This window comes from Teleopsis dalmanni, chromosome 1 (assembly GCF_002237135.1).
Source record: "Teleopsis dalmanni isolate 2A chromosome 1, ASM223713v2, whole genome shotgun sequence".
In the NCBI taxonomy this organism is placed as follows: Eukaryota; Metazoa; Arthropoda; class Insecta; order Diptera; family Diopsidae; genus Teleopsis; species Teleopsis dalmanni.
This window is the reverse complement of record NC_051846.1, coordinates 106,320,650-106,335,792: the sequence shown is the minus strand read 5'-3', so window position 1 is coordinate 106,335,792 and position 15,143 is coordinate 106,320,650. Positions and strand designations below refer to the sequence as shown.

The 15,143-nt window shown below is 41.4% G+C and overlaps 1 protein-coding gene across 1 annotated transcript in view; it reads right to left on the bottom strand.

Annotated features, from left to right (window-relative positions):
• The window catches only part of LOC119671268 (transmembrane protein 132E), a gene marked incomplete in the record, with an annotated part of 100,901 nt that overhangs the window by 38,423 nt on the left and 47,335 nt on the right, over window positions 1-15,143 (bottom strand). Inside the window, 1 exon segment of the mRNA XM_038081821.1 lies at window positions 602-849. Coding sequence (XP_037937749.1) covers window positions 602-849 — 248 coding nt within the window.

The window sequence follows — 15,143 nt, the reverse complement described above, 5'->3', positions numbered from 1 at the left end:
AAATATCCATCATCAGTGGTGTTTGAATTACTTTTTATTCTTTTTATTTATTATTCTATAAATAATTATGACTTTTGTTAGATATTATTATAAAATTATTAATTTAAGAATATTTTAGTGTATTTCGTCTAATATGGAAGCACTGTTCTGTATAAAAGCGCCAGAATAAAAATTCTCAAAAAAGAAAGACTCCATTTTTATATCTTGATGAATAAAAATCACGCACCAAATTCATCTTTTGTTGTTTGAAATTATTAAATAATTTCATAGCGATTGTTATTAAATTCAATGTTATTTTGAAAAGCAAAACTGTCAATTCGCAGTCAATGTAACGGCAACATACGACATGTTTGCACAAATAAAAATATGCACGAACACGCAAGCCACAATTCGAAATCAATGTAGTTTCAAATTTTATCATTTTAAATCTGAGAATCAACAAAACAAGAATAAATAAGTATAAATATTTATAGATATACTACATCTTTTTAAATTCTAATAAACAATTTAATGATTGAAATATACAAAGTAATATTATTTTTATACAGTTTCGTTTCTTCTGAATTTAAAGTCTGATTGATATATTTTCTAATTAACTTACCTAAGTGGGGTTTTTGAACCATCCATGTATTCTAAATCTATATCTAATAGTCCTTCTTGATATTGTGCAGTTAGCTTATGTGTCACAGAAGTTTCTGCAATGTATCCGTTTTCAACGGCATTATCTGGTGTAATTGTCAATTGCAGTCCTGATACTACGTTAACAATAAGCTTGGATAAACCAACTTTATCACTTCCGACACGAATTTCTTTTGCACCAATTGTACGTCCAGTTATAGGAGATAACACCTTAAAATTGGAAGTTATGAAATGAGTACTGAGATAAAAAACAAATACATTTTACAATATATAAAGTTGAATTTATATATTCGATGTTAGAAAAATTTGTAATTATTATTTATTATTATTATTATTATTATTATTATTATTATTATTATTATTATTATTATTATTATTATTATTTATAATTGATTAAAAAAAAATCGCACAGCACAAAAAATTTTAAGATTTTACTTAAAATCTAAATTGACAATCACATATTTTATTATTATTAGTTGTCTAAATCAATGCGCACTAGATTTGAACAACGTCCCAGAATAAACAATGCAACATATATATGTAATCTATAGGAAAACGCAAAACAATCCATTCTAGAATCTAGAATTAAGGAAGAGAAACAAAAAATAATGGAGAATGGCTAACCGCATTATTCCGACAATTAATTGAAACCAGAAAGACAAAAAAAACAGATGCTATTGAGTAAAGAAATCGATCTGTCATGAACAAGCGGCTAGACGTATTTACAGATTGGTCTTCATCGGCCGCCACCGATGTGCAGTATTTATCTCCGCAACCTGCTTACTCATAGCGTCTATGGCTTCCATGATATGATCATTATTCTGTGTAGATGTATTGATGACAGCTACAGAATTGTAGTTTCCCATCTCCAACATCAGGTCTGCGTGTTGCGCACATTTGTCCAATCGTTTCGTATTTTTCTACTGCAGGAGGAACACGAACGATGTCTGCGATATTTCTTAAAGTGGCGCTATCGAGACTTCTGATTACATGATCATACTTGGTTTGGTCTGTTGTGATTCCCGCATTTCGGAATTAGGATTCTATCTGGATATAGTACAGGTCTGGATCCCTCTTGCAGAATGACCGATACGGCAAATGTTACCTCGAGGTTGTTTGTTTCTGTAAACATTTCGTACGTTACTATCTGCAGGCGTGTTGTTTCTATCCGGTGCGCTATTGTTGCTTGTTTCGACTTGTGACATTTTTGATCACGTCGGAGTCACCAATTGTAAGCTTTTCCCTACTTAATTCAGTTGTTTATGGTCAACTCATATTATTTTCAATATTAAATGCTGAACATACCACCGCCACAGGAGCTTTCTCAAGGCTACAAAATATATAACGTACACACAATATCCGCACAAACAAAAATTTTCAGCATTAATAGACTAACATGGAATCCCCAAGGAACATGCCGTAGAGGCAGGCCAACGACAACATGCCGAAGAACAATTAATATTGAAATTGACAAAGCGTTTAACGAACTTCGACAAATTTCGCAAAATAGAGATAGTTGGAAATCAAAAGTTGTGTCCTAAAGCTCCTAATGGAGTATGAAATAAATAATATAATAATAATTATTATTATTAGTTATTTTAGGATTGCACAAGTACTTTAACCACATGATATTAATTGCACTTTAAGCTAATGAAAGGTAAAAGGCTTGTTAACCTATCATTCATCGAACTTTCACGACAACGCATTGCTTAGTCTATGACCTTTTCTGAAAATCATGATCTTAGATTTATCTAGATTCGCGATAAGACCTCATTGTGAACAATACCCAAATATACAATCTATCATAATTTGCAATACATCAGTTGAATCCGTAAGCAAAACCACAACATTAGCATACAAAACGAAAATTGAGAAAACAAAATTGGGCTGAGCAAGTATCCTTGTTGTATGTTGTACAACTTAAGTGACTTTAAACTAAGAAGATATAAGATTACCGTTCTTTACGCGACTGCTGGTATTCGAGTAAAATTTCATTAGTATGATCTGCGAAATCCGGCTTGGTATTCGTTTAAGATATTATTGAACTCAACCCACCTATTCTTACGCGAAAGTAGTATAAATAATAATAAATAAATATAAATAATAACAATAAAAATATAATAATAAATAAACATAAATAATTTTTTTTTTGGCGTTGTAAAGAATTCAACTTAGTTCAATACTTAAGTAGGTTGGAAGTATACGTTTTAAACTTTTTTGTAGCCTAGTTCCAAGGCAGGAAGTCTTCTCATTTCTAAGTTTGCGTGCTGCAGCAATTTAGATAAGTGGTTAGCACTTCTTTTTTGAATTGTTTCATGTATAGTAGAGATTTTCAGGTCTTTGTGAATATCGTCGTTTCTGATGTACCATCTACTATTGTTCGCAGGATTTTTGTAGCCTTTGGATAGTATTTAACAGAGTTCGGAATGTGGTGCACAAAATCGCACACTGCACTGTGCGAGTGGAAATTGTTTTTAAAATATGCACACGCACATTTGTGGTGTTAAGAAAAAAAAATGCACGCACTCAAATTTGTTGTGCGATTTCAAATTTCACATCGCACAAAGCAATGATTGTGCACACAGATTCGTCCACACACATTTGTGCTGTGTTACCCCTGCGGGATAGGGGTTAGAATATTCCCGCGGTAAGGCATGCCTGTCGTAAGAGGCGACTAAAATCCAGCTAGGCGTCCGAGGGTGTGGCTTAAAAGGTCACAGAAACCCTGAGAAGCCCCTAAGCTGAGCCGAGTAGACGCCGGCTCTAACTAAGCGTCCACCATCCCGGGATGGCATCGAGGGACACGTAAGCGCACAATGTCTGCTTCCAATGTGAGAGCAATTGATGCGCCAACGAGGGAGTCGGAAATGCGCAGCGTCTGTATATCATGTTAGGGACGACTGTCGCATCACAATTCACATACGAGAAATGATAATGGAGGAAGCCTATAAGAAAAGGCATCAGGATCGATACCAGTAAGATTCTGATTACGGCATACTGGACAACAGCAAACGATTGGACATGATGAGATGATAATGGAGAAAGCCTATAAGAAAAGGCATCAGGATCGATACCAGTAAGATTCTGATTATGGTATACTGGAGCAAACGATGGGATATGATGACTTGGGCTGGTGGATGATGTATTCTGTTACCAATATGGGCTAGAGTGAAATCTGGTCCAGACGGCTTTCAGGCTAATGCTTCATCTGCCTCCGTCCCGTTAAAACCTGGCAAGCCTTAAAGAACGATCTTGGATTCGTCCTGTTAAGTTGGGGTGTAGGGGCAGTTAAGAATATCTTCTGCTTAGCTCCTGGTTTGGCTCTGAACACATGCGCTCATAAGGCTATGTGTCAACCCTCGCATGACCTCCCTGCATTGCAAAGATAATCATGGAACCACAATAAGGGTAACTACACAACGAAACCAAGATAACGGCTTTAAGTTGGGACCCAATTGCAAAGAAAAATGTTCACAAACACAAAAACCACAAAAACACCAATACACTCTGGCGTTAATACTCCAGCCGGCACCGAAAGTGCAAAGGAGTCACGGATAGTCAGTCCCAGCCAAAACCCCTTCATGAGGGCGCCGAGACTAACACACTCACCTGTGCTATCACAAGAGAGGCAAAATAACGAGAGAGCTCGCTCATCCCCTCCGGAGCTTAATGGGAACAGTGTTCCAAAAGTGAAAAGGGAAGCGTTCATTAAACTCGGGGACAAAATATCCGAGCTAAATGAGATGATGGGTGGAGGAAGAAGGTCCATCCACCAAGCAATGCGTGATCTTGTGGCATTGATATCATCGCTCTATAAAAGAACTGCCGAAGAGACACCAAATAAAACTATCATTGCTAAAACCAACGATAGAGGTACCCAAACAATTCAGCCGCAGCAAACACCAATTATATCCAAACGGTTAAGAGAAGAAATCGAAAAAAGTAGGAAGACACCGCCTAAGAAGTCGAAAACAAATCGACCCGTGGGGGCAAATAATACTAAGTCTAAGGAGCCAAGGAAAGCATTGGAAAGCAACTTAGATACGGTGGCCGGGACGAACGGCAACGCTGATGTACCTCAAGCACCAATTGAAGACAACAAACGACACGCTTGGGTTGTACAAACAAAAAAACGCGTGAAACCACCTCGACCGGATGTAGTGATCATTAAACCGTCTGAGAAACTTTCCTTTGCGGACATACTCCGGAAAGTAAAAGGAGCTCCAGAGCTTAAAGCAGTCGGTAATGATGTTCACTCTATCAGGAAAACACAAAAAGGGGAACTTCTGCTTGAATTCAAAAGATCAGCAGAAACAATAACAAGTGTCCACCAAGACCACATCAAAAGTATACTACCTGAGGAAATAGAGGTCAAAACGCTAACGGAGGAAGCTACCTTTGAACTACGATACCTGGACGAAATAACCACAGAAGAGGAAATAATTGAGGCATGGAAAAACCAAATAGGCGAAATACATCCCTCGGCGATCAAAACAATAAGAAATGCCCCCGGAGGTACCAGAACGGCTATAATTGTAATACCAAAGAAGCAGGCCGGTAAAGCTGAGGAGGTGGGCAAACTACGAGTTGGATGGACCGTGTGCCGATTACTCCAAAAAGTTACCCCCAGGAGATGTTACAAATGCTTCGATTTTGGACATGTGGCAAGGAACTGTCAGAGCTCCAAAGACTGGTCAAAACACTGCTACAAGTGTGGTGGAGAGGACCACCTTGCTAAAGCGTGTCAAGGTGCCCCTCACTGCCTACTTTGTAGAACTGACACAAATATTGACGCTAACCATATTACGGGAGGACCTAAATGTCCCCACTACTTGACTGCCCGTCGGAGGATACTAAATAAAAAAAGATGAAAGTTTTACAGCTGAACTTAAACCACTGTGAAGCGGCACAGGATCTGTTAAAGCAGACTGTACGCGAATTAAAAATAGATCTAGCTATAATGAGCGAACATTATAGTACACTAGACAATCACTGCTGGGCTACCAGCAAGTGCAACAAGGCATCGATATGGACGTGTGGTAAATTTCCACTAGAGAAGGTCTTCGACGGAGGGGAAGCATACGTAAAAAGTACAGTGAATGGAATAACGTTTTTCAGCTGTTATTTACCCCCCAGTCTATCAATCGAAGAATACAAACAAAGACTGGACAATATTGTTAGCGACGCTAAAAATATGAAGCCGATAGTGATTGCCGGTGACTTCAATGCCTGGGCCATTGAATGGGGCTCAACATTGACAAACCCCAGGGGAGAGTGCCTACTAGAAGCATTGGCCACCCTGGATGTAGTATTACTGAACTGCGGCCAAAAGGATACATTCACAAGGAACGGTAGAAGCTCTAAGATTGATTTGACATTTATCAGCGATCCACTAGCTAATTCAACTGAGTGGCAAGTGTCAGATATCTACACATATAGTGACCACCAAGCTATCATATTCGAAATACATGACCGCTCAGCAAGAACCATTCCTGCGGTAGCCACTCCAAATCCGCTATGGAAGGAGTTAACTTTGGACAAAGAAGCTTTTAAGCTCTCAATGGACGACATCCACCTAACTGGCAGTGCGAATGATAAAGCAATACAACTGATGCGCTGCATAACAAATTCATGTAACGCATCTATGGCAAAGAAAGGCCGGCGGAATGGCAGACAACATGTTTATTGGTGGACTGACCAAATTTCCGAACTGAAAAGAAAATGCAAACATGCGCGACGACTATGTCAAAGAGCAAGGGGTCGCGAAAATTTTATAGCGCACCAAGAAGCCTATAAAACATCGAGAACTGAACTAAAAAAGGCGATATCGAATAGCAAGGCAAGATGCTTCAAGGAAATGTGTGAGGAGGTCGATAATAACCCCTGGGGACTAGGATATAAAGTCGTTATGAAAAAATTATATAGCTACCGTCCACCAGTTACAACAGACGCAGCTAAGGTACAAGCAATAGTTGAAGGTCTCTTCCCGCAGAGAGCTGATATAACCTATACAGTACAAGATAGTGAGCCACAGAATGAAATACCTGAGGTTAGCAGGCAAGAATTGGAAGTAGTATGCAAAGGTTTGAAACTAACCAAAGCACCTGGAGTAGATGTAATACCAAATCTGGCACTAAAGATGGCCACAGAAATCAATGTTGATTCATTCAGGGAAGTGTTCAACGCATGTATAAAGGAGAGAACATTCCCCCGGATATGGAAAATACAAAGGTTGGTGCTTATACCAAAGGGCAATAACGTACAAGATGCATCAGGCTACCGCCCGCTATGTATGATTGATACGGCCGGTAAACTTTTGGAAAAGATAATTAGCCGAAGACTAGAAGAAGCCTTGAATGGCAATGGTTTATCAGATAGACAATTTGGTTTTCGGAAGGCACGCTCCACAATAGAGGCCGTGGAAGCAGTCATAGCCATAGCGAAAAATGCCATTAAAGGAGACCGTTGGCTCGAAGGAGGCAAAGAATACTGTGTCATCATTACATTAGACGTTAAAAACGCATTTAACTCAGCGGACTGGGACACTGTTCTAGCAGCACTTCAAGGGAAAGACGTTCCAAAGTACCTAGTAGAATTAATCGTTGACTATTTTAAAGAGAGAGTGCTTTTGTATTACACAGACAGAGGCGCAAAGTCATACCAAGTAACAGCAGGGCCGTTACTTGGTATGATACTTGGTATGACGGCGGACAGAAGGCCGTCCGCCGTCAGATACACAGGGGGATAAACACGTACTTTGTGTATGTGCCGTAACTGTTGTATACTGTCGGTAGTGTGATTACATCCTCTACGTGGGGGCGGCTAGAAACAGATCCATAGTATGGTCATGTCTCAACTATGGATGCTGGCTAATTGTAATCGGGCGGACGCAAGCAAAAGCGTCTTAAATTAAAGCTCAAATCCAAGGTGGAACAGCATATGCCGAGGGATGAATGGCCATGGATAGTTGGTCCTTAATATGCGAACTCTGGATACCTGTCGACCTCCAGTTTAAATTAGACTTCCCACGATAAACGGGCTATGTCGTGGGTGACCTCTCTTCCCGAACATTAAACTAATTTTTCATGGATAAAAATTCAAATAACATTGATGAGCTTGATGTCACTCTAACGGCATCTCCAAATGATTCCTTTACGGAACACTCACCCGTGTACGTGCCGGCCACTGGGCTGGAAGCCACCACCCATCTTGACAGCGCTACTGTGTGCATCAAGATGGATCCGGATGGGCCACCGTCTTTTTCTCCGCTCGCGGAAACGGTGATCGTACCAGGTCAATCTTCGTCGCGACCTCAAGACGGCAGGAAATAATTGAAGTATTGTCTTCAAATTCCGAAGCTGCTGATTCTTGCGAGTCCGACAACGACAGTGTGGTCTCTCAGAAGTCCGGTCTAACTGTCGTTGGCTCCAAAGTTGGTAACCTCACTTTGGAGTCTCCTAAATTCACTCACCTCAAAAGAAGTGAGAAAAGAAGGTTCAAGGCGGCTATGGCATCAGGTCTTAGCAGAGCAGAAGCTCTAAAAATCGCCACGCAGTCTTCAACTGCGATTAAGCGGGGCAGATCGGAGGAACAATCTCCCGGTTTGACCACCGTTAAAAAAACTAAGGTAGGCCATGTGGGACTTGCCAAGCCATCGTACAGCCTAGCTGTTAAAGGCGTACGTTTAGGCTTCACGTCGGCTGATCCAGCTGGCACTTCGCTCTCTACAGAGCAAATAACACGTCTCCAGGAGGCGATTATTGATGTTGCCATAGAGCACCAATGTGAAGATATGCAGCCGGAGTTCGAAGGGTGTTTGCCCAGAACGGGGTGGCTACTTATCATCTGCAGTGATGCCAAAACCGCAGAGTGGGTCAAGCGATTTTCTGGTCACATAGGGGCCAAATGCGGGCTCGCCATTAACGTGGTTGAGGAAAAGGATTTCCCACGAACTCATGTAGTTCGTGGCTATTTTCCCCAAAGTTTGACTTTGTCAAACGAAAAAGTTTTGGCTACCATTGGTTCTCAAAACAAATTCTCCACCAAACGGTGGAAAGTGATACGCAGACTGACGCAGGATCAGATGCTGCATCTTGTTTTCGTCATTGATGACGAATCCATGAGGTCGCTGTCCGAACTAATTGAACCGGATTGCATACCGGTTCGGTCACCTGAGACTGATGCTTAAGGGTACCACCCCCGCTCTTTCTCAACCCATGGATAAAGCTTCAAAGGTGGTTAAGGATGACAAAACCACCCAGTCATCCTCGACTCCGGCAACATCCCTTACGGACAGTTGCCCAACGGTGACTATTCCTGTGGAAGAGGAACTAGACGCACGTCCATCTACTAGCAAGGCGGTTGGCACTGCTAGTGGGCGTGCTGTTCAGATTCCCACCTCAGGAAATAAGTCCACAATGCCCTCCACGGGCCCAATTACGGTAGCAGGTAAACCTAGGACCGCTATCTTTAAACCACCCTTACTCAGTAAATGTTTACTGGAGCAATCAAAGGGTGCCAGAAACAAGGGTTCTCGACGAGACAAACGTGAAAGTCTCGTCCGTAAGTCTCTTAACGAGACCTAATGAGCACTTTAAAAGTGCTCCAGGCAAATCTGCACCATGCAAAAGGAGCATCAGCCACCCTGTGCAGAATTGCCCAAACCAACAACATTGCTCTAGGACTTATTCAAGAGCCGTGGGTGTTCGGTGGCCACATTCGGGGTCTTAACTCTAAATCAGGTAAGCTGGTTTATGACCGATCGATAGCAGTGCCGCGTGCAGCTATCTTAATCGGTGGAGACGTAAAACATCTTCCGTTAAATAACTTTATTTCTAGAGACCTAGCAGCGGTCCTTGTCGAAGTTCCAACATTAGGAGGGGTGACAGACATTGTCGTGGCCTCTGCCTACTTCCCAGGTGATGAAAATGCAGTTCCACCAACGGAAGTCCAGCAGCTGATTAGCTTCTGCAGGTCCACTGGGCGGCAGCTAATCTTGGGCTGCGATGCAAATGCTCACCATACGGTGTGGGGGAGCAGCGATATAAACAAAAGGGGTGAGTACCTATTAGAATATATCATATCAGCAGGTTTGAATATAGCTAACAAAGGTAATAAACCCACATTTATTAACGCAATTAGAGAAGAGGTACTAGATCTCACTCTATGCACCAGAGGTATTGAGGAATCTTTATGGAATTGGCATGTGTCGGACGAAGTGTCCCTCTCTGACCATCAACATATTAGGTTTGAAATTCCCGGTATATCCGCACAGCAAGAAAAAGTTTACCGACCCAGAAAAACCGACTGGCATATGTACAGGGACTTAGTGTGTTCCGCAAACTTTTCCATAGCTAGGCCTTTACAAACTGTAGAAGAGTTAGAGTTAGCCGCTAACCACTTAGGTGAGGTATTACTAACCTCCTTTCATAACAGCACGGTTGCAGGCAATGCCACAATTTTGGGTAAGGTTCCTTGGTGGAACTCGCAACTAGCTAATAAGCGCAAATTAGTAAGGAGCTTATTCAATAGAGCAAAACGCTCAGGTAGGTGGGAAGAATATAAAATTGCACTCACAGACTACAATAAATCAATCAGACAGTCCAAACGGACTAGCTGGCGAAGCCACTGTGAAAGTATTGAGAAGCTGCCCGAGGCTGCCAGACTACACAAGGCATTAACTAAGGTCAAGAATAACGAAGTAGGCCTTTTAAAAAAACCCGATGGATCCTTCACCACTGGTCGTGAAGATACCCTTGAGTTTCTGTTGCAAACACACTTCCCTGGCTCTTTAATCGGAGCATCAACATCAAAATCAAACAGAGAAGTAACTGCTCCTACACGTCAGGAATACGCACTTTCTGGTGTTATCTTTGACAAGGACAAGGTGAAATGGGCGATCAGCTCATTCCTACCATTCAAGGCGCCTGGTGGCGACGGTATCTTTCCTGCTTTATTGCAGAATTGTACTGATATCATTCTAGACCCATTAATCAAACTCTTTAGGGCATGTTTCATTATGGGTTACATCCCTCACTCCTGGAGAGATGTAAATGTGATCTTTATTCCCAAACTGGGTAATAAACCCATGGACCAGCCAAAGTCCTACAGACCAATTAGTCTTACTTCCTTCTTATTAAAAACTGTCGAAAGGCTAATTGATCTGCACATACGGGAAAAAATGGGACAAACGGTTCCACTCCACCCCACACAATATGCCTACTCAAAAGGCAAATCTACGGAGGTCGCGCTGTATCACTTGGTCAGCAAAATTCAAAGCACCTTTCAATCTAAAGAAATTGCCTTATGTGCATTTCTGGATGTAGAAGGTGCTTTTGACAATACATCTTATGAGTCCATATCCAGTGCATTGGCCCGGAAAGATATAGACTCCTGTACAATAACGTGGATAGATAGGATGTTACGTGACAGGAACATATCTACCAAGTTAGGTAATACCACCGTTAGCATTAGTGCAGTACGGGGTTGCCCCCAGGGTGGGGTTCTCTCACCATTGTTATGGACGTTGGTAGTAGACGATCTACTAGTCAAACTGGAACAATCTGGCTACCATGCCATAGGTTATGCAGATGACTTGGCAATCATAGTTTGCGGTAAATATGAGGCCACAGTTACTGACGTAATGCAGGCGGCCTTACACAAAGTTTCGAGCTGGTGTATAAAAGAAGGCCTAAGTATTAACCCAAAAAAAGCAGTAATTGTACCATTTTCCAGAAGGTACAAACTGAACTTAGGGTCCCTATCTATAAAAGATACGGCTATTGAATGTTCCGACGAAGTTAAATATCTAGGAATCACCCTAGATAAGCGTCTTAATTGGAACACTCACCTGGATAATGTAATTGGCAAAGCCACAAGGGTAATGTGGACATGCAGGAACGCATATGGTAGGACCTGGGGCCTTAGTCCCAGAATTCTCTCATGGATCTACCGTACAATGGTCAGACCAATTGTATCCTATGCAGCTCTTGTTTGGTGGAATAAGGCACAACAAAAAGCTGCAATACTCAAATGCAATAAACTGCAAAGACTCGCATGTATCGCTATGACGGGAACTATCAGAACATGTCCCACATCAGCTATGGAGTCCATAGTGGGTTTTACCCCTCTGCACCTCTTCATTAAAAAGACGGCAGCCCTGAGTGAAGCTAGGCTACACTCTGGTATCAATATGCACGGAAGTCTTGACAGTCAAAACTCTATCTGCAGACTAGTTCCTGGCATAGAGATCTGCGATAGGACAGATCGCATGAACATGGAACTTCGCTTCGGTGGAAAGTTCGAAGTCCTCATTCCCGATCGATTGGATTGGGTAAATGGCACCCCTGGAGCAGAACCAGAAGTGATATCATGGTTTACCGATGGTTCAAAAACCACGGAAGGTGTTGGTGCTGGAATATTTGGTCCTAACACCAGAATCTCGCTAGCGCTGGGTATATGGCCCACTGTCTTCCAAGCAGAGGTTCACGCCATCGAGGTCTGCGCTCGTATCAACTTAAACAACGGGTTAAAAGGCGCCCGCATCTGTATTTACTCAGATAGTCAAGCGGCAATCAAAGCTCTATCCACCTGGAGGTTTTTCTCAAAACTTTCATTAGACTGCTTTGATATGTTGCAACAGCTGGCAAGCAGAAATAAGGTGACGCTTTGCTGGGTGCCTGGACACACAGGTATAAAAGGAAATGAATCTGCCGACAGCCTTGCAAGGGCAGGTTCTGCAACTAAAATCTGTGGACCAGAACCCTATTGTGGTCTAAGTTGGTCAACAACTAGTTATCTAATTGATAAATGGATCTCAGCCGAGAGAGGTCGCTACTGGAGTGACAATCGAGGTAACCGTCAGGCAAAACAGCTGGTTCATCCATATAGTTATGGCAAGGCATCCCTCCTCAGCAGATCAGATTTGAGGTTGCTGGTGGGATATTTAACGGGTCACCATGGACTGCGTTATCACCTTAACAAAATAGGTCTGTCCGAAGAGATAGAGTGTCGACTATGCTTAGAGGCAGATGAGACTACGAGCCACATTCTCTGTGACTGCCCAGCCTTGATCTGGGCAAGGAGGAAATCACTGGGAGGAGAGCTGCTCTCTCCTTCTGACATTAGGAGGTCCTCAACGGACGACATTCTGGCCTTCATTCGGAAAGCGGAATGTCTTCTGTTCAATTAGGGTCAGTTACGGCACAAAAGATCAATCTGGTCGCAGTGCTCTGCTCCAGTGGGAGCTAGTACCCTGTTTATTTCTATTCTATTCTATTCTAACAGCAGGGGTACCACAGGGCTCGGTACTGGGCCCAATATTGTGGAACATTATGTATGACGATGTGCTGAGACTTGAGCTCCCAGAAGGCGCAGAAATAATTGGATTTGCTGATGACATCGCGCTGGTGGTTAAAGGGAAACATATAGACAAGATACAATCAACATGCAACGATGCGGTCGCTATGGTAAGAAGCTGGATCACAAGTGTAGGCCTCAAACTTGCTGATCATAAAACTGAAGTCCTTCTTGTAAGCAGCAGGAAAAAGATTGAGTACATTACAATAACTGTTGGCAATGAGCGAGTCACATCAAAACAAGCAATCAAGTATCTTGGAGTAATGATTGACAATAGACTCACCTTCAAAGAGCATCTACGATATGTTGCTGCAAAATGTGCGAAAACAACGTGTGCACTTTCGCGAATAATGCCCAATATAGGTGGACCTAGACAACAGAAGAAGCAGTTACTCACAAATGTAGTTAAGTCTATTGCTATATATGCGGCTCCCATATGGGCAGAAGCAATGAATAAAAAGACGTACAGATCAGGAGTAGACGCAGCCTACAGAAGATGCGCTCTCAGAGTTGTTTCCGCATTCCGTACAGTATCTACTGACGCGGCCATGGTTATTGCCGGAATGATGCCATTACAGCAGGAAGCAGAAATTGAAAAGGAAAAGCATGTAGCGAAAAGAATTGGGGTTACAAACTTCAATCAGCTCAATGAAGAAGCATTGAATAAGTGACAACAGAGTTGGGATATATCCACAAAAGGAAGATGGACGCATAGGCTCATTCCGAAGATAAGTGATTGGACCAACAGAAAGCATGGGCAGGTGAACTACTACCTAACCCAGATGTTAACTGGACACGGCTGCTTCAGAGCATATCTTTTTAAGTTCAAACATGACGAAGACGACACGTGCCCAGCTTGTCCATATACAAAAGAAACGGTGGAACATGTGTTCTTTGATTGCCCGAGATATGAGAGCCGCCGCAGCTCCTTGGCAAGAGCAATCAGAGAGCAGGTCACACCTGATAACATCATCCAACTGATGTTAAAGTCAACAGAAATCTGGAACCTGGTGTGTATTTTTGCGAAAGAAATCACAGAAGAACAGAGAGCAGCAGAGAGAACTAGAAGAGCAGTAAGAGATGACAGCAATCGCTGAATCACCACCCTCCGAAGTAATGCTTAAAGGTGGTTCCGGAGGGATTTATGGTTAGAAGAGACACGGTGTTAGGATGAGGTTTAGTACGTATGCGCAAATATCAAGCAAAAGAGTAAGTCTTGGTTGCGAATCGTGCATGCTGGTAGTACGGGCTACCAATATCTTTTGAAGATTCCACATCCCTTAGCTCGTATAGCTTAAAAAAAAAAAAAACATTTGTGCTGTGTGACTGATTTATAAAAATGTACACAATCAGATGTGCGAGAAAATTTTATGCTCTGTGCACACGCACCGCACTGTGCGACGAAAAATTCTCTGTGCACACGAGTGTGCTGCTCATATTACGTTTGCACAAATGTGCACAATTGTGCGATTGCACAAACGTGCACAAATGTGCACTGTATTGCACAAACTGCACAAATGTGATTTTGCGCTTGCACCCAAGGGTGGAAAAAAATTACAGGAACTTCACAATTTTGTTTGAAATAGAAAATATTATTTTGTTGCAAATTTTGAAAAAATTGATATTTGCGTTCTTTGGGATTGTAACTTATATTAAAAATTGCATAAATTAACAAATATTTAAAATAATTATTTTTGTTAAGTAATGTTAACTAAAAATTATAACTGTCTTAACCTTATTTGTATTTTAACTTAAAATATTAGTTTTTTGTATATTACTTTGTGCATTTTTAAATGCAAATATAGTAAGTGAACTTAAAGTATTTGTTTGGAAAGTTTTGCACCAGTTTAAAAGAAATAAAAACATATTTTAGGAAGTTTTTTTTATGCCCAAAAAATATGTATTTACATAGGTAGAGTATCTAACTTTTATTAAAAAACACGAAAGATTAGGAAAATATTTTTTTTGAACAGGTAGCAGGTATTGGTATTGGTGTATTTGTTTAATAAAATTTACAACAGTTTAAAAAAGATAATACAGGAGGGCCACAAATAGATATTTTTCTTCTCCAGAAATATGTATTCACTTAGGTAGAGTATCTAACATTCATTAAAAAACGCGAAAGATAAGGAAAATATTTTCTTGAA